This window comes from Marmota flaviventris, chromosome 1 (assembly GCF_047511675.1).
Source record: "Marmota flaviventris isolate mMarFla1 chromosome 1, mMarFla1.hap1, whole genome shotgun sequence".
Lineage (NCBI taxonomy): Eukaryota > Metazoa > Chordata > Mammalia > Rodentia > Sciuridae > Marmota > Marmota flaviventris.
The window spans coordinates 205825165-205843906 of record NC_092498.1 but is presented as its reverse complement, the minus strand read 5'-3'; the positions used below and the strand labels follow the sequence as shown (position 1 = coordinate 205843906).

Genomic DNA, 18742 nt, shown 5'->3' with positions numbered 1-18742 from the left:
TGGGAGCAGAGGGCTTCTGTCAGGCATATGGACCTCACCCCAGCCCCGCTCACACGCCCTCTGTGGCTCCCTATTGCCCCCAGCTCACATCTGCCAAGGCTGATTCAGGCTGTGGGTTTGCAGGACCTGGAGTGAAAGGCGGTGGGTGGCACTGCTCCTGACAGCTGGGACATTAGACCCCCTTCTGAATCCTGTGGGGCCACCATCCGGCCCCGTTCGCTTCTCCTCCCACCAGGACAATGGCTGCGCATCTCCAACCCTCCTCTCCTCCCCCAAGTATCTACTGGGCGCCTACTGTGTGCCTCACACCCTGCCGGGTGCTCCTCCTGCCTCCTGGGGGAAGGGTCCCCGTTCGGACCCACCTTGTAACAAAAAGGCAAACCTGTCAAAGACTGAACAGGCAGGCACCAGAGTGGTGAGGGCTTGGAGACCCAAAACCAGGTGAGGGGACCCAGCATGGTGGGGACATCCAGGCCACAACTGCCCCCGCCCTGTCCCTGCTCACACTCACACACCCTCTCTGGCTCCCCATTGCCCCACGGCTCCCCTGCAGTCCTGGGCCGCTTCCTCCTCCTCCCACATGGATTCATATCGCCTAGAAGCTCAGAATGCAGCCTTATCTGGAAAGAGGATCTTTACAGATGGAATTAAGGTAAATATTGAGGGCTGTATTAGGGTGGCCTCTAAACCCAGCAGGGGTGTTTGAAAGACACCCACAGAGCAGAAGGTCACGTGATGATGGAGGAGCGGTGGCGCGATGTGGCCACAAACCGAGACACTAAGGATTTCTAACCCTGCAACACCTCGCCTCCAGACCAGCGGCCTCCAAAGGAGAATAAGTTCCTGTGGTTTAAGTCATCCAATTTGTGGTCCTTGGTGACAGCAGCCCTGGGCACTAGGTAAATGGGTCACTGAGCCAAATGCTTCACTAGTCTTGCGAAAGGGTCCTATCATACAATCCCCCACCCAGGGTGGAGGGAGGCTGCGGTGAGAGGAACGCTCAGAGCTGGAGTAATAAATGTCCACTCTGATGGTCACTCAGGAATTTCTGGGTTGTGTCCACTGCTCCAGGGCTGGAGGTGGGGGGTCCCTTGGAGGGGAGCTGGGAGAAGCCCTGCAGCGGGCTACTGGGTGCCCCTCTGTGGGCTTCAATTTCCCCCTTTGCACTGGGTGATCCTCAGGGTGGCATCAGGACGGGCCCACGCAGGGCAGACCCAGGCTCGTCCCTTTCTCTAGAGAACACGCGAAGCTGCTCTGGATTGTTTATTTCCCATCGGGGACAAGGAGGGCAGCGTCTGGGACCCCTCTCAAAGAGGACATTTGCCCCGCCGCCCCGTGTGTCAGCTCCATGAACCGGGGGATCCTCAAGTCCAGGCTGCGGTGTGTCCCCAGGTGGCTTCACAGGACAGCTCATAGTGGCCTGCAGAGGTGGTGAGCGCCTGTCCCAGGCAACCCCCATGCCCCGCCCCCGGTCATCACAGTGCTCTGTGCCTCTGGGCCTGTCCCTGGGACCACCCCCAGGGAGGGCTCAGTGGGGACAGAGAGCCCTCAGGTCCTGTTGGGTGCAGCCACTGCGGCAGCAGCGCCTTGCGGGGTTGGTGGCCACTTCCCGTCGGCGGCGGTGAGAAGCTGGGAGCAGGGCCCCGGGGCCGGGCACTAGCGCAGTGTCCCCGTCCAGCAGCAGCCCGTGAAGGAGGTGTCTTCCCGCCAGCCACTGCAGCAGCTCACCTGGGGACAGAGCAGAAGTCAGCAGGGAACGGGGGTCCCAGAGGACACCCCACACTGTGTGCACCCAGCCGAGGACCCACCAGAGGCTCCTCATGCACAGGGAACAGGGAGTGGCTGTGTGCGGTGGCAGCGCCTGTGATCCAGCGGCTCAGGAGGCTGAGGCAGGAGGAAAGTCAGTTTGAGGCCAGCCTCAACAACTTAGTGAGGCCCTGTCTCTAAATAAAAAATAAAAGCCTGGTGCTGTGGTGCGCACCTGCCATCCCAGCACTCAGGAGGCTGAGGCAGGAGGATGGTGAGCTCAAAGCCAACCTCAGCAAAAGTGAGGTCCTGCCTCTAAATAAAATAGGGCTGGGATGTGGCTCAGTGGTCAAGGGCCCCTGGGTTCAATTCCCGGTACAGAAAGAGAGAGAGAGAAACTGGCTTGCTTATTTGGGGCCCCTGCACACACAGGAAGCTGTTTGTTCCGTCATCCACTCTCATGCCCACACTTACGTCCCCAGCTGTACATGTCCCCACCTGCCACCTGCGTGCCCCAAGCCCGACCCAAAGAATGTTGGGCTCCTGGAGCTGCAGATGGTGCTGGTTCCCCAGCAGGTCCAAGACCTGGTCAGAGATGGAGCCACACACTCCCCAAGGTGCAGAGTTGGTGGGGCCCCTCCAGGTGCACACGTGTGCAGGAAGGGGACACCCAGGGACCCAGCACCCTCTACAGGAGACTCAGGGACAGAGTAAGGAGGAAGAGGCACAGAGAAGGCAGCAAAAAACCAAGACGAATATTTTAGGGCCTGGGGATGGGGCTCCGTGGTAAAGCTGGTGCCCGGCAACCCCAACACCACGACAATGACAATAAAAAAATATAAAGCAATAACCCTCCCATGTACACTGGGGGCTGAACCTGGGAGCTCTAGCCCTGAGCCACATCCCCAGCCCCTCTCTTATTGTTGTATATAGAGTCAGGGTCTCCCAGCGACTCCGGAGGCTGAGGCAGGAGGATGGCGAGTTCAGAGCCAGCCTCAGCAACTTAGCGAGGCCTTGAGCAGCTCGGGACACCTTGTCTCAAAACAAAAATCTTTAATACATCAAAATTAAGGGGAAAATTCATCAAAATCAAAATGTTGTTATATACAGAGCGTCCCACCCGCGCACTGGAATGTCCTGCTCTCCTGCGCCCACGGTCCCCACACCCGCAGGGGACCCAGCCTCTGGCGACTTTCACCGCTGCCCGCCTGCACCTGTTCCACCCAGGCATCCCCGAGCGCAGTCCCCGCCCGTCCCCACTCACGGTCGCCGCCTGGCGCCGGCTTCCCAGCCTCGGGGGACCAGCGCGGGCCCCCGCACACGCGCACCAGCTCGCGCACGAAGTGCTGCCCGCACAGCTTCTCGCGCGCTTCCAGGGCGAGCGCGGGGCCCAGCGCCAGCACCAGGGCCGCGACCAGCAGCGCCAGTGCCCGGGCGGGCAGACGAGGGTCCATGGTGGCAGAAGACGTCCAGCCCCACCGGGGACTCTCCCCTTATAGGGCCTGGGCCGCCCCAGCTGGGGGCCCTTGGAGGAGGAACACAGCCTTCCCGGCGGGGCCAAGGTCAAGGGTGGGATCAGGGCCTGTGTGAGCAAATGAATGCACCCGACCTGGGTCAGTCCCCAAGAGACAGACAGACAGAGACAGATGGACAGCAGACAGAGAAAGAAAGGGGGAAGCCAGCCAGCATGGGGGGCTACGGGGTCTCCTGAGCTCAGCAGCATTCAGACACTTCCTGTCCCTGACACTGCACACTGAGGAAACGGAGGTCCACACAGGGACCCCAGGCCTGTCCAAGGCCCCAGGGGACTGAGCAGGGCCTGGGTTTCCTCCAAGCCCCAGGGCGGGGGTCTCCACACACAGGGTCTCCCAGGAGCCAGGCTGGAGACCGGCACAGCCCGTGTGTCCTGGGCCTGCCCAAGGCCCAGGGGGTGGGTGGGGGGAATCTTATGGTTCCCTTTTGCCAAAGAAGGAAACTGAGGCTGAGAGAGGGGAGCTGGGTGGGCAGCGGATTGGCTCCCTCCCAGAGCAGCCCCCTCCCTCCCTTTTCCCATCAAATCGGGGCCTTGCTGGGGCTGAGAGAGCAGGGATGGAGACCTCTGAGGTCCTTGGTCTCTGCTTCTAAGTCTCTTGGCCTCCATCGCTTAGCCTCCCTGTCTCCCCCCTTCTCCGTCTCTGCGTCATGGGGGCTGGCCTGCCCCAGCTGAGGCTGGCCCCATTCTGGTAGCCTTGCCTTCTGCTGTCCAGCCTTGCCCTCTGACCCCAGAGCAGGCTGTTCCTTCCGCCCCCCAGGAACCTGTAATCAGCTCTCCCAGGACGGTCTGAGCCAAGGCCGGCAGCTGGGCTGGAGGGGAGGAGGCCTGTCCTCTGGCCAAGATCTCCCCCACTTGCCCTCCTCCCCAGTCTGGCCCAAGAATCCCACAGTGGACCCCCAAAGTGTCCTGGCCCACAGCCCTGTCAGACCCTCAGACGCCAAGTACACCAACAAATCCTCCTTCCCACTGAATCCTTTATTCATTCAACAAACTCCCAGACTCCACTGTGTGCCCACCCTGAGCGAAGACCTCAGCTCAGGCCCCAAAGAGCCCCCCATGTCAGCGGTTGGACTGGAGAGCAGGACAGGGCCGGCGCAGCGTGTGTGGGGGCCACACAGAAGGACATGACAGCTGGGGTTTTGAGAGATGAATAAGAGCTTCACAGGGAGGCAAAGTAACAGAAAACCCTTCAGATAAAGAAGAGTGACGGGAGCATAACCCGAACCAGACACCTCCTCACCAGCCTCAGGAAGTTGCCTCTACCACCAAAGGGCCAGTTCTGCCCTTGCAGAACTGAGACCAGAGAGGAGAAGCAACTTGCCCACCCTCACACAGTAAGTGGGGGAAAGGTGGGCTCCAAAACCTGGGCTCTTCACCTCCGTACTCTGAGCCCCTTCACCCTTGGCATGCTGTTCTCTCTGCCAGGAATGCTGTTCCTTCTCTCAATTGCCTCAAAAGTTCCCACCAGGCTCTCATATCATCTGTTGTGTGACCTTAGAGGGTCAGGACAGAAAGGGTCCTACTGACAGCTAGGGAAACTGAAGTCCAGGGACACTCAGGCATGGCTAGGGGGACACTGGAACCCCAGCCTCCTGTCCCCTTACTCCATCTGGAACAGACACAGGCTCTGTCCTGCAAACCCCAAGCAGGACAGCATCTCTCATCCTTGGGTCAAAGAGCAATGCCCTCGCCAGGCGCCGTGGCACACCCCTGTAATCCCAGTGCTCTGGAGGCTGAGGCAGGAGGATCATGAGTCCAAAGCCAGCCTCAGCAACTTAGCAAGGCCCTAAGCAACTCAGCGAGACCCTGTCTCTAAATAAAATACAAAATAGGGCTGGGGATGTGGCTCAGTGGTCAAGTGCCCCTGAGTTCAATCCCCAGAACCCCCCAAAAAGCAATGGCTGAGATCATATACTTAAAGTTACATCGTATCCACTTTGGGAAGAAGAAAGGAAACTCAGGGCCACACCAAGAAGGGATGGGAAGCCAGGAGGGGCTTGAATTTTGTCCCTTGCATCTGCGGGCAGGGCTCAGGAGCCATCTGCCGTGCATCTTTACAAGTTCCTGGGGCCACCAGGCTGCTGACCAATGTCATCTGCCCCAGGAGGGATCTTCATGAAGCAGGGGACCCTCCCAAGGCCTCAGGGGACCAGAGAGGGGCAGTCCTCTGCCTGAGGTCACACGGAGATCTGAGTTCTGGAGATATAAAGAGGACGGGGAACAGGTTTGCCCTTGGGATGAGCCAGCGGAGAAGGCGTAGGTCTGACGCCCTCAGCTGCTACCCCCGGTTTCCACTCCACAGCACGTCCAGCTGGGGACCCAGGACACTGAAGGTCGGCCGGTCCTGTGGGCTCAAGGCCCAGCACAGCTTCATAAGTTCATGAACCTGAAAGGACGGGAGTACAGTGGGATCAGGCCCAGGCAGCTGGAAGGACGGGACTCCCATTCAGTTTTAAAACAGAAATTAATCTCCATCCCATTTCTCCTCCCACGGCTCCCAGTGGATCCCTGCCCTGAAGCCCTCCTCCTAGCATCTCCCCCCCCCCACACCCTCTCATGTTTGCTCCACTTAGCCACTCCTACCTCTGCCTCACTGTTATCTAAACGCACCAAGGTCATTCCCACCTCAGGGCCTTTGCACCTCCTGTATGTACACTGGGATCCCTTCTCCCATCTGTACCCAGGGATGGGCTTCTCCTCCTCTGTCAGGCATCACCCCCTCTAACAGGACCTCCTGGTGACCCCATTCCACCATTCCTCCCTGTTTATCTCTTCCAAGGTTTTTGTTGTTTGTTTCTTATGTCAAGGCGCCCATGCCCAGGGGTGCTCCTGTTCACTTGAAGACAGAGAGTATCTGTCTCTTCTCTACCTACTGAGTCCCCGGCACCCACTCCAGGGTCTGGCACACAGTTGGCATTCAATGAATGGTGACCTGAGTGGATGAATTTGTGCATGACCACCCACCTGTCTCACACACACAAGGTCGTAAACCGTGAGAATCACCATCACTCATGAAGCACGCACAGGGGGCAGGGCTCGGAGCTGGGCTCTTGTAGGCACTGCCTAGCCTAAGCCTCCCTCCCCAGGAGACCTTACTATCCCCATTTTGGAAATGAGTAAACTGAGGTTCTGATGAGCGTTTGTGAGCTGCCACACAGGGCGCTAGGGGCTACCTCGGGGTCAGGATCCCCTCCAGCCGCACAGCCAGTCCCAGCTGTCAATCAAGAGACACGGCGGTGGGGAGCTCGAGACCCCGGAACCCGAGGCCCGCCCTTCAGCGCTCACCTCACGGGGACAGGCGGAGGGCGCCGGCAGCCTCTGGCCCTCGGCCAGGAGCTCCAAGAGGCGGCAGAGGGCAGGGGCATCTCGCTCGCACCCCATCATTCGCAAGAACTCCTGGGACCAAAAGGGAGAGCCCGCGTTGGGGACGGCCATCCACGAGGGGGGAAGGGGCGGCGGGTGGGGGGCTGGGGGTCTGCCGCAGTGAAAGGGGGAGGGAAGGGGGAGGGGCCGTCCGTGGGTGTGGGTGGCAGGAAGGGGGTCCTCCCCACGGGGCCTAGAATTAGGGGATCCCAGCAGAAGGCAGGATGGGGATGGGCCACCAGGGAGCGGGGTGCGGATGCTGCTCACGGCGGAGGGGCTGCAGCTCTTGTCGCTGTAGGTGAAGAGCTCGTAGAGGACGACCCCGAAGCTCCAGACGTCGGACTGGCGCGAGAAGACGTTGTCGGAGAGGGACTCGGGGGCGTACCTGGCGGGGGGGGGGGGGACGGGAGTTGAGATTCGTGGGGGGCCGAGGACGGACGCGAGACAGGGAACTGCCAGCGTAGGTGGTGGCTCGGAGGCCAGTCGCGCCCCGCGGTCTGGTTCCCTGACTGGAGGACAGGGGGGTTCTCCGACCCCACCTGGCGCCAGGGCAAGGCCAGGCGCTAAGCGGCGGGAGAGGACGGAGCCAGGACCCTGAGGGGTGGGGGCTGAGCCAGGTAGGGAGGAGGGGCGGGGCTAAGGCTGGAGGCCCGGCCAGTAGAGGGAGGAGGCGGGGCCAGTGTTTACTGGTGGGCGGGGCCATGGTGGGGCGGGGCGGGGCCTGGGCTGGGGGCTAGAGATGAGAGGGGGAGGAGCCTCTGGCGGGGCGGGGCGCCGCGGGTGGTGGGCGGGGCTACGGTCAAGGGGCGTGGTCGGTGCCAGGTAGGGGCGGGGCCGGGCGCCCAGGGTGGGTCCCTACCAGAAGATGGGGCTCTGGCCGGGCTCGCGAACCACGTAGTAGTCCTTGTCGAGCGGCAGCAGCTTGGCCAAGCCGAAGTCGGCGATCTTGACGTGAGCCTCGTTCTCCACCAGGATGTTCCGGGCCGCCAGGTCGCGATGCACGCAGCGGCGGGAGCCCAGGTACTCCATGCCCTGCGGGTGGGCGGCGTGCACTTGCCGAGGGACCCCAAACTGGGTCGGAATTCGACCCCACCCCGACCCAGACCCCAAGCCGGAGCCTACCCCGGACTCCTGGGCTCGGCTCTGACAGAGCCCAACTCGACCCCACCCCGCAATCCCACCTGGATCCCAAACTCCGCCCCTCGGCCTGCACCCCACCAGATGGGCCCCGAAGGTCCTGGGGTCGCTCCACCCTTACTCCGGCCCCGCACCTTGCAGATCTGCGAGGCGTAGAGGAGGAGGCGGCTCGAGTCCAGGCGTGCGCGGTGCCTCTGCAGAAAGTCACGCAGGCATCCGCTGGGCAGGTACTCCATGACCAGCCGCAAGCTCTGGCGACCTGCAGAGGGTGAGAGGTGTCACCGAAGGCCCACCGGCCCTGACAGCTCCCCTGGTGTTTTTGATTGTTTTTTCAGTACTGGGGATGGAACTCAAGCCTTTTACATGCTAGCAACCACTGTAAACTGAGCTACATCCCCAACCTTTTCTACTTTTATTTTGAGACAGGGTCTCGCAGGGGCTCAAACTTTGGATCCTCCTGCCTCAGCCTCCTGAGCAGCTAGGATTAAAGATGCACCCCACCACAGCCGACCTCCCACTTTTCCTTGTGTCCTGTTACCTCAGTGTTGCTGTCCACAAAATAGGAACAGCAACAATGGTACTTCTCTTGAGCACCTTCTACAACATACATTGATACATTTAAATCTCATAATAGCTCGTTTTTCAGTTGGGAAACCGAGACTCGGGTTGAACGGCCTGCTGAAGGTTTTGCCCGGCTGGTAAGGGGCAGAGGCAGGGTTTGAACCAATGTCCATCTGAGTCTAGATTACCAAACGTGAATCGTTCCTGGTTGGCATTCTGAGCCCACATGAAGTAACAGCAGGAGTAGGTGCAATTGGAAGAGCTCCCAGAGGTGGCTCACCGGGGCCATAGCTGACACCACGGTATTTCACAATAAAGTCACTGTGCATGGCTTTGAGGATCTGGATCTCCCGCTGGAAGTCCCTCTGCTGATCTGGCCCACTGTGCTGCAGCTGCTTCACAGCCACCAAGGCGCCCGTGTTGTCACCCAGCGGGTCATAGCGGCACAATTCCACATTGCCAAAGTTGCCCTGGGGAGAGACAGAGCTGGTATCCTCAAGCCTGGGGTCTGCCCTGCCTCCTCAGTCCAGCCCCCTCACCTTTCCCAACTGTGAGATGTACTTGAGGTGTCTTTCCTCAAAGATCGTGGGGTCCTGGCAGGCATAGAGCTGGGCACCACTCCACAGCCCATCGCGGGGCGTCAGGGTACCAGGGGTTGGGTCTGAGAGGAGCTCATAGTCTAGGGGCACAGAGAGTGGTGAGCGGCACATTTCATTCTGGCGGCACCTAAGCTGATCTGCTGTGTAACTGCAGATCTGCACACTACCCGTCTCTGTGCACTATGGCAAGGCAAAGAGTACCTCGTGGGAAATGGAAAGAGGCACCTTCTGGCCAAGGCAGCCCCCTTGCCCAGTGCACATATATGGTACAGACCCAGAGGGGCCTGGTGAGACCCCATTGCCCATCTCCTATGAGATCAGAATTTGAGTGAACTGGGACCGATGCAGGAGGTGTTCTGGTGCTCCTCCAGTTCCGGCCATTGGAAAGCCAGCTGGGTAGATTCACAAAATGCCAAGTGCCTATGGATCTGGACACCCTCATCAAATGAAAACTAAATATCCAGTGAGTTGAACTTTGAATTAGGGGCCTGTTTGTTATAGCAGACCTCATGGCTCATGCTGACTGTGAGCAGTCATCACCGACTCCAACCTTGCCAGGCACCTGGGAGGCTCCGAATGCAAACCATGCTCCTCCCACTGGCCCAACTGGACACTGCAGCCCCACCCACTCTGCCCACCCCGCCTGGTACCTGAAGTGATGAGGCTGTTGAGGTCCCGGATGACAGCTCGGAAGGAGGGCCTCTGGCCTGGCTCGTAGGCCATGCACTGCTGGATCAGCAGGGCCAGCTCTGTCCACTTGGGGGCCGGCAGCTGCTGCCGGTCCTCATAAAACTTGAGTTTCTGAGGCAGGGAGGAGAGGGTGGTGGTGACCCCCAGTCCATCCTCAGGATCCCCCCACCTGAGTCCACCAACTTCCCGGAGCTGAACTTCAGTCCAGTGGGAGTGCTGACCTTGGGGGGGTCCAGGTGGTTGAGGGGCATCGGGATCCCGCTGAACACCTCCCAGACTGTTGCACCAAACCCCCACTTGTCGGCTTCCAAGCCAAGCGTCTGGGTCTCCTGGAGACACTCGGGGGCCACCCAGGGGATCCTGTCAGTGAGCACTGAGGGACAGGGACAAGGTCAGGGGTCACTGCCGTGGAGGTGACCTCTGTGCTCCTGAGTGGGCCGGGCACAGGGAAATGCAGAAAGGATCTGATGAGCCACGTTCTGCCTGGCAGACTCCTGCACACCCTCCAGAGCCCACTTTCTTAAGCACTTACTTTCCAGGCTTAGCACAGTGGGGCTGACACCAGGGTCACTCAGCTTGATGAAAGGCGAGCTCCCGTCAGCCCCCTCCCGAGCCAGGAGCACCTTCCGGGCTGAGACGTTGCCGTGAGGGAGGCCTTTGTCCTCCTGAGTGGGCGGGGCATGGGAAATGCCAGCCAGGGTTTGATGAGTGAATCCTGTTTGGCAAACTCCTACACACCCTTCAAAGCCCACCCGCTACAGATCTGATGGACTCCGGCAACCTCCCCAGACTCCTGGTGTCCTGTCTTGGCTCCTCTAACCCACCTGACTGTGTCCCTCCCCCTCTCAAAAAGCACCCCACCTGTGGCTCCCCATTGTCTCCCCACTGGTCCAAGCCAAAGCCCTCAGCCTGCAGTTAAGACCCTTGCTCACGTTTTGCATGAGGTTCTCTTTGACATCCCACCCAGAGCTCCTGCCAACGCAACTGGAGTGCACTCACCAGGTAGTTGAGGGCGTAGGCCAGCTGTTTGACCACCTGCAGCTTCCAGCTGGCTGGCACCAGGTGGCCATGTTTGCGCAGGTAGGTGTCTATGGCTCCCAGGAGGACGAATTCCTGCACCATGATGCCTGGTGGCAGCGGGGGCAGGGTGAGGGAGGTGCGCAGTGATGGCAGGCTCCGCCCACCCCGCTCTGTGGGAGGATCCCTAGCGCTGGCTCCGCCCACCTCCTTCCCGCCCATCCCCACCCTCTCCTCACCTCGGGTTCGAGCCTCTCCTGCCCTCAGAACTCTGCCTCATCCCCCCCTTCTCCATCCTCGCCCTTGACTCTCTGAAAGGTCCCCTACCCAGAAGGGTCCCCTGAGCATCCACAGTGCCCTTTCTTGCTCTGTCTGTCACCTTCCAGGCCGTGTGCCAGCTCCTGGCACACACCAGACTCCGGAAAAATAGCTTCTCAGCTGAGCTACTGGAACCCAGGGCCAGAGAGGTTATGCAGCCGTGCAGGGCAGCACAGCAAGGACACAGCTCACTGAGGTGGAGACCAAGGTCCGCGTGACTCGAGATCATTCTGGAGACTGGTGGGAACCTGGTGGACCCTGGGGGCCAACTAGGGGCTCAGCTATCGCTAGTGCTGCCGCTCCAGAGCTGAGTGGGGGTGAGGTGCGGCCAGGACTCGGGGTGCCGGGGTGGGGTGCGGGGCTCTCACTGTCTCCAGCCATGCACACGCCGTGGAGCAGCACCAGATGCGGGTAGGACACCTGACTCATCAAGCTCGCAGCTTCCAGGAAGGACTGGAGAGGGCGGGAAGGGGGAGGAGGTGCATGAGTTCCTTGGACTCTGGGATGGAACCGAGGACCCCGGACTTAATGCTCAAAAACCCGCACCAGGAGAACTGGCCACAGGCCCCCTTTGGTCCTGAAGTTCACCATCAATGCACACAACACTTGATGATGATTTTCTGATGGGGAGCGGAAGTCCCACACAGAATTGGGTTTGAAAAGAGCTTCAACTTTCCTCTGTGTGTCCAGCCCCTGCTGATGTCCACTGCATTGCTCTCCTCTCCGGCCAATTGGCCTCCTCACGCCTCCTTAGCCATGCACTTAGCCATCTGTTTTGTTTCCCAGGCTGGCCTTCAACCCCTGGGTGCAAGGGATCCTCCTGCCTCAGCCTCCTGAGCAGCTGGGACCGCAGGGGCGCTTTGGTTGCTTTCCAGCCTTGTGTGTCTTTTAAGCTCTCCGAATCCAAGGCCCTCCCTCCCTCCAGCCAGCCCTGGCCCCAGCATCTGTCCCCCTGGGCTCACCTCCATGCAGTTCCTGTGCTTGGCGTCCATGACCTTCAGGAGCACCTCCGTCACCCGGGCCTCCCCGTCCACAGCCTCGTGGCGACATCCCCGGTAAATCTTGGTGAAGGACCCGTGGCCCAGGTTCTCGTGCTGGAGCAGGGGACAGCAGGAGAGGCCAGTGAGGGGCTCCTGTGGGGCCCCGCTCCTGGCTCGGCCTCTGCCCCGTTTGGCAGATGGGGAAACGGAGGCTGGGGAGGTTACAGCCCGAGGCTGCGCAGGACAGGAGGACCTGAGCTGAGTCTCTGGTCCCCAGGCTGAGGGAGCCCCCCACTTCCTGGGACCCTTACCCACTCCAGGCTGTTGGCAGGGATCTTGTGGAACGTCATCTGATTCAGCTTATGTTGGGACTGGGGCTGAGCAGGGGAGGTGGAGGGTGGGCCGCAGCCCCTCCGGACCACAGTCAAGTTGGTCTTTTCTATGGGGGGGGAGACAATCAGAGGTCAGAGAAAGGTCCCCAAGAATCAACGTGCTTTCTTAGTTTGGGGTCCTCTGAGATGAAGACTCAGGGGACACAGTTTATTTGAAAGGAGATCCTGAGAAGGGGTCAGGGATGTGAGCAGGGAGGAAGGAGCCCTTCGGGGGTGTCACCAGAGCACCGACTGGTGCTCCTACGGAGCTGTCCCTTCAGAGGGGTTTGTCTGAGCAAAACTCTTTCCTCTTCTTGTCACCCACAAGAGGAAGGAGACGGAGAGAAAGTACATGCTATTGGTATCACGCAGATCCAGCTGTGCCTGGATCCACCTGTACCTGAAGGCTGAACGCTAGCCCAGGGGCCAAGAGACCACCCGGACCTGTGGTTTCTGCCACTTGTCACCACACAAGAGTTGTCACAGGTGTAGAAAGTCAGGGCTGCAGATGGATGGCCCCGCTCAGGGGAGAGGGTGGGCTCACCTTTGGGTCTGGGGGTGCAGCAGGAGCTAAGCTGCAGGGCAACTCCATCGACGTGAAGCCCGCCGTCCCAGCAGGCTGCCAGCAGCTGCCGAAGGCTGCTGTGAGGACGGCCAAGGCCGACCAGCGACACGGTTCCTACAGGGTCTCGGCGGATGAGGCAGCCCTTGTAGTCAGGGCCGAGGGGTGTCTGCAAAGGGGAGAGACCCTGAGTGGGGGCTGGGCCGCACTTCCCCTCCTCCCTCCTCCCTCAGCTCCGGCCGCTCACTGGGTCTCCAAGCCTTTCCCCTTCCCCCAAGAGCCAAGGCTCGCTCAGTTCAGGTCGAATGTCACATTCTCCAGGCAGCCCGCTCTGGCCTCCTGGCCCCAGGAGGTGCACCAACCTGGACACACACAGTGAGGAGGAAGCTGTCGAAGTCCTGGGGGCTGCGCCGCAGCACGTAGGAGCCGGGAAGTGAGCCCCCCGCCTTGAGCTTGTTGACGGCAAAGTCCAGGCTGAGGGAGGGCGGAGTGAAGGGGGAGGACACGGAGAGGGAGCCCATGGCAGCAAGAGACAGAGGGCGGCGGAGAGGCCAGACTGGGTTTGAATTCTGATCCTTCTGAAGCCCTGGACCCTCATCAAGGAACATTCTCCCAGGTCCCCCCTCCCCTGCGTAAGTCAGCAGAGGACTTCATCTGGGAGGTTAAGGAGAGGCTGTAGGTGAACCCAGGCATCAGGGCCTTTCCAGGAAATGGCCCTGGGGTCCCACGGGTCGGAAGCAGGAGAGAGGCTGCCCTTGGCAGCAGAAGGCAGATCCTCATGGAGTGCCACCTGTGCGTTTTGAGCACCTGACCGCTGGTCCAGGGCTCCTGAAAAGCTGGGACATTGAGGGCCCAGAAGGGGAGTGACCCTGAGCTGGCCGGCAGGGGTGAGTCCTTACGTGATGGGGCCATAGCACTGCTCGGCCACTTCCTCCAGCAGCCGTGGCGGTGCCACCTCCTTGCAGAAGAAGTGGCGGGAGTCGCAAATCAGGCGGAAGTAACCGTCCACCAGAGCCAAGAAGGACAGCGCCTCGGGCAGCCCCGGGAACTCGGCCTCCTGCGCAGAACCCCCATCAGCGCTCGGTGCAGCCCCGGGGTCCCGTGTCCCTGCCACTCTGGGGAAGTGTTAGGGCAAGGGGTGCTGTACCCACCAGGATCTGGTTGTCTGTCCTGGTGATAGTGACCAGGCGGTGCTCCCCGGCCGGGCCAACCCGTGGGGCTTGCTTGATGCTGATGTCCACGATTTCTGGAAAGTCACAGAAGGGCTGGAAGACCTGGGAAATTGGGAAAGGGCTGAGGCTGGGGGTCTCAGTCCCTCTTGGAAGCCTGGATCCCACCGACCACGCCCATCCTGGCCTCTCCCCTCTACTTCTCCCTGCCAAGCCCCGCCTCCTCCCGTCCTTGGGTCCCTAGCTCTTGGAGCCCCGCCCCTTCCCTTAGTCCCGCCTTTTTCCTGGACCCTCTGTTAGCCCCCTGGCCCCGCCCACCACTAAGTCCCCTCCCCTTCTCAGCTCCTCCCATTCCATTGCCGCCCCTGGGTCGCCCCTCCCTCACTGTTTAAGCCCCGCCCACCACCACTTGCCAATGGCTCCAACCCTGCCCCTCCTGAGCCTCGCCCACTTTCCCACCCTCCTTTAGGCCCCGCCCCTAGTCGGCCCCTCCCTCCCAGCTGGTCCCGGTGCAACCCGGTCCAGTGCCAGCGCGCACCTCCTGTGCTGCCGGATTCCAGGAGATGCCGCTGCCACCAGCCACACGCAGCAACCCCTGCCCATCCTGGCCACCCGCGGCCCCGGACAGACCGACGCGGAAGGTCTCGGTGGTCCCAGCAGGGTCCAGCCGCTCCAGGTCCATGATGTACTTGGCCATGAGCGAGTGCCGGTCCGCCTGGCAGGCCGCCACACGGCGCAAGGCGCAGCGCACCGTGGTCCGAATACGTCTCCGGGTCACGAAGCTCAGACCCTGGATCAGGTCGCGCAGGCCAGGCGGTAGGCAGGCCTTGTAGCTGTGGGGGTTGGAGGGGAGCAAGGTGGCCTACAGCACGGGGAGGGGTCCTCCAAGGTCACACACAAACCAAGCTTTAGGGGCAATTGCAGCCTCCGTGGGGACACGAGGCAGACAGGGACACATTCGTGAACACAACTGAGGCAGGCAGGACCTCGGTGGGGGGGAGGCCACTGGCATCCACTGGACAAACAAGGACCTCACAGGTCTCTGAGCTCAGGAGGAGAGACCTCCGTCCATCTGGAGCCCTGGTGGGGGGTACCGAGTTCATGGAGACTCTTGAGTCACATGGACACACAGGCTGGTCGGGGAGCCCCACTGGGGGCTGGGCCCTGTGGGGGCCACATTGGCTCCTTGCCAGGCTCAGCAGAGGCCTCACCTGATGGTCTTCAGGAGCTGGGCAGGCCGCTGGCCCTGCTCACAGGCCATCCGGGCCACGTCCAGCACGGCCAGGCTGAGACACTCGCCCTGCTCCTGGAGGCTGAGACCCACGTGCAGGCGCCCACTCAGCAGGTCACTGCGGTGCTGGGGGAGGCCACAGCGAAGGTCAGCAACCACTAGTCACTAGCCCATGTCACCCTGGGATCCCACCTCTGGGTTGAGCCCCGCAGACTCCCACCTGGGCAAAGAGGTGTTCCAGGACGGGCAGGTCCAGGATGGCACTGGCCAAGTCCTTGCGTAGCCCAAAGCGGTGGCACTTCTCCAGCCCAAACCAGTTGGGAAAGTAAAAGCTGCGTGAGAAAGGAGAAAGCCCTGGGTAACGGGCAACCTGGCCTCAGCAGGATTAGGGTTTGGGGTGCTGTAGCAGACTTGGTCAAGGCTTCTCAGAGCCCAGGTCGTTTACCCTTGCTTTGCTGTGTTACCTTGAGCAAGTGAACCACCCTCTCTGGCCTCTTTAGCCTCATCTATGAATTGGGCTGTGATCATGTCCTCAAAGTTCAGGGAGACAATAAAATGTTATGATCCCTGGGGCTGGGAGGGGCTTCTTACCGCAGTCTGTAGACTAGGACTTGGGTGCCCACATCTTCCACAGAGAAGACGTGGCTCGGAGGGAACCAGCAAGACAAGTCCTCCGTGGCCAAGGCAAAGAGTGAGTGGTACACGGGCAGGATGCCTAGGAGAGGGCCGTGAGCTCCCTCCTGAGCACCAGGGCTGCTGGGCCACCCCCACGCAGGCTCACAGGGCTCTATCTCACCTTCAGCTAGGACACGTCACTCAACCTCCCTCTAAGCCCTCCCCAACTCTGTGCTTTTCTTTCTTTCTTTTTGGTACCAGGATTGAACCCAGGGACACTCGATCACTGAGCCCATCCCCAGCCCTATTTTGGATTTTATTTAGAGACAGGGTCTCCCTGAGTTGCTTAGGGTTTCCTAAGTAGCTGAGGCTGGCTTTGAACTCGAGATCCTCCTGCCTCAGCCTCCCAAGCTGCTGGGATTACAGGGGTGAGCCACAACGCCCGGCTGCCCTCTGCTTTCTTTTATCTCAAAGGATGACCAGCTGTTCTCATGTGCCATCACACTTCAGAGTCTCAAATGTCCATCCTCCTCCTTGACCAAACTCCTATTCATCCCTCAAAGCCCCAGCTCCAGGGCTGATCCCTGTAGGCAACTATTTCCTCTCCCAGTCTGGGCCCCACACAGCCCTGTCCTTCCCTCTAACCCAGTCCTCTAGGGATCCACTCACCACTGGCCTTGGCAGCCCGCACACACAGTTCCTCAGCCGAGTGGTCCCCAAAGGAGAAAGACAGCCTCTGAGGAGGCCCGGGACCCCGAGGAGGCAGCAGCACGTGGAGCGCACCAGCCTCCGAGGAGGAGAGGCTGCAGGAGCGCTGGGAGATCAGGGGCATCTCCTCACTTGGAGGTGCCATGGGTGCAGCCTGCCTGGGGCGCTTAGTCCTCTCCAGAGGGCTCAGGGCTTCTGGGCGGGGAGGGCAGAGCTGGAGAGGGACACAGTCAGGAGAAGGAGCTGAGTGGGCAGGTGTGGAAGGAGCCATCAGCCCCGGTGAGTGCTGTGCTGGGGCTGGACACCTGGGTCCGGGTGGACACCTGTCTGCAACCAGCCCTGCCCCGCCCCGCCCCGCCCGGGGCAGCTTGAGCAACCAATCACAGCTGTGCAGATTCGCTGGACCAAAAAGCCAAGGGCTGCTGGCTGTGCCTGTGGGGTTTAGAGGGATAGGGACGGCCATCCTTCCTTGTGGGTTTGAGGTCACCGCTGAAGGATTCTGCACCTGGTGCCCCATGTGCCCTGGGGGTGGGTCCAGTCAGGTGACAACCGACAGTGCTTTCTGGGTCTTCTCTGCCTCCCTCCCCCGTGTCAGGCTAAATTGCCCAGGGGGTCCTTGAACTTGCAATCCTCCTGAGTCAGCCCCCAGAACTGCTGGGGTTGCAGGCCTGCGCCAGGGTCCCCCACCCCCATGCTCCACGGGGCTCCCATAGCAAGAAAGCTCCTTGGATGGGCCCAGGAGGAAATCGACCCCCTCCACCTCCCAGTCTGTGGTTCCTTCCTGCGCAACCGCCTCAGCTCAGGGACCCCATTTGGGCGGGACAAGGGGTGGAGCTTTGAGAAAAAACACAGAGGTCTTCAAGATGGACTGCAGCTGACCCGAGGAGACACCCAGAGAGAACCTTGGGTTTAAAAAAAGTTTTTTTGTGTGTATGCTCCAAAATAATGGGGGGCCCCCGCAGGGCAGGAAACGGGACACAGCATAAATGATGTTTTAACACCCCCATAATATAGCCTCCTGCTGGGGACGCGTGAAGCCCCCAGGCTCTGGATTCAAATTCCAGCCCTGCCGTATCTCGTCCTCATGGACTCAGTTTCTCAAGCTGTAAAATGGGCCGAACCCCCTCCAGTCTCGGGGAGGTGACTGGCTGGACCCAACCCAGGCCCACAGCGAGGACATGGTGGGACAGTCCTCCACGCCAGCCCAGGGAGTGTCCAACAAATGCCTGTCCACTGACGGGAAGGACACTTGGTCCAGTGGTGTGGTGGGTACCATTTTGGCTGGAGGCATGAGGAGAGCGAATGTTCTCCAAGGGACACCCCAGTGTCACCAGAGGCCAGCATCACAGGGCCTCCTGGACACAGTACTGTTGTTTTTGAAATAAATCTTAAGATATATATATATATATTTTAGCATATTGAAAGTAAAAAAGTAAAAGTCACAGGTAAAATTTGGGCCCAGAAAAATGCCCCTCTTTTTAGCCCCCGAGGTCCCCTGTCAGAGCCAGGCCGCCCTCTAGTCTCGGGCGGGCTTGGAGTGGGGGCTGCGACCTCGGCCCCCTGGGGCCCGGCGCATGCGCAATGCCTCCTGCAGGGGCGCAGGGCTAGAATTGGGGCGCTCTTCTAGGCAGGACCACGCGGGGACCCCAAGAGCGAGAGATGCGCTGTCCCTGGAGAAGAGGCCCAGCCGCCGCTGCTCTGGCGCCTGAGGACCGGGTCTCCTTGGCTTCCTCAGTCCCTCCACCAGCCCAGCCGTCCCCAGCCACCACCGTCCCCCCAGGGGTGGCCAGAGCCTGTGGCCCCGCCAGCTCTTACCTGGCGGTGGGAACCCTGGACTAAGGAAGGCCCAGTGAGGCCGGGAGGCCAGGCAGGAAAGCCCCGCTGGCTCCTTCCTGTGCGGGCCCCTTGGTTTCCTGAGCCTCTGTCATTTACTGAAAGTCAGAGCCCTCTGTGGGGGTGGGGGAGGGGAGGCGGCAGGGTCTGGCCAGGGAGGGGCAGAAAGTTCCAGAACTCGGCAGGGGTAGCCCTTCTCAGTCCAGCTGCTGGAGAGCCAGACTCGGGGGAAGGGGCGACGCACAGATGGGGCCCAGGTCATGTCAGCGGGTCGGGGGGCCCCAGGTCCACTCGTGGCTTAGCCGCTG

General features: G+C 60.8%; 2 protein-coding genes across 4 annotated transcripts; both read right to left on the bottom strand.

Annotated features, from left to right (window-relative positions):
• Positions 1 to 1250: 1250 nt before the first annotated feature.
• Insl3 (insulin like 3) lies at positions 1251 to 4149 on the bottom strand. 2 transcript variants are annotated; one of them, XM_027932046.2, is made up of 2 exons: positions 3011 to 4149; positions 1251 to 1728 (listed from the first exon to the last, which is right to left on the bottom strand). In XM_027932046.2, the coding sequence occupies exons 1-2, from the start codon at positions 3198 to 3200 to the stop codon at positions 1529 to 1531; spliced, it is 390 nt and encodes a 129-aa protein (XP_027787847.2). In that variant the 5' UTR covers positions 3201 to 4149; the 3' UTR covers positions 1251 to 1528. The 2 variants fall into 2 exon arrangements, 1 of the variants encoding a protein (XP_027787847.2); XR_003582295.2 differs by lacking the exon at positions 3011 to 4149 and adding an exon at positions 1809 to 3000 and having other exon boundaries at positions 1639 to 1728.
• Positions 4150 to 4236: 87 nt separating this feature from the next.
• Positions 4237 to 18511, bottom strand: Jak3 (Janus kinase 3). Of its 2 annotated transcripts, none has more exons than XM_027932044.2 (24): positions 18417 to 18511; positions 16563 to 16815; positions 15870 to 15993; positions 15499 to 15610; positions 15259 to 15404; positions 14586 to 14880; positions 14030 to 14152; positions 13778 to 13935; positions 13241 to 13352; positions 12861 to 13047; positions 12257 to 12384; positions 11928 to 12059; positions 11334 to 11418; positions 10630 to 10757; positions 10163 to 10295; positions 9852 to 10003; positions 9591 to 9741; positions 8881 to 9020; positions 8622 to 8811; positions 7915 to 8039; positions 7503 to 7675; positions 6911 to 7028; positions 6566 to 6676; positions 4237 to 5666 (listed from the first exon to the last, which is right to left on the bottom strand). In XM_027932044.2, the coding sequence occupies exons 2-24, from the start codon at positions 16744 to 16746 to the stop codon at positions 5559 to 5561; spliced, it is 3315 nt and encodes a 1104-aa protein (XP_027787845.2). In that variant the 5' UTR covers positions 16747 to 16815; positions 18417 to 18511; the 3' UTR covers positions 4237 to 5558. The 2 variants fall into 2 exon arrangements, with proteins under 2 accessions (XP_027787845.2, XP_071457323.1); XM_071601222.1 differs by having other exon boundaries at positions 16563 to 16796; positions 18417 to 18499.
• Positions 18512 to 18742: the final 231 nt, after the last annotated feature.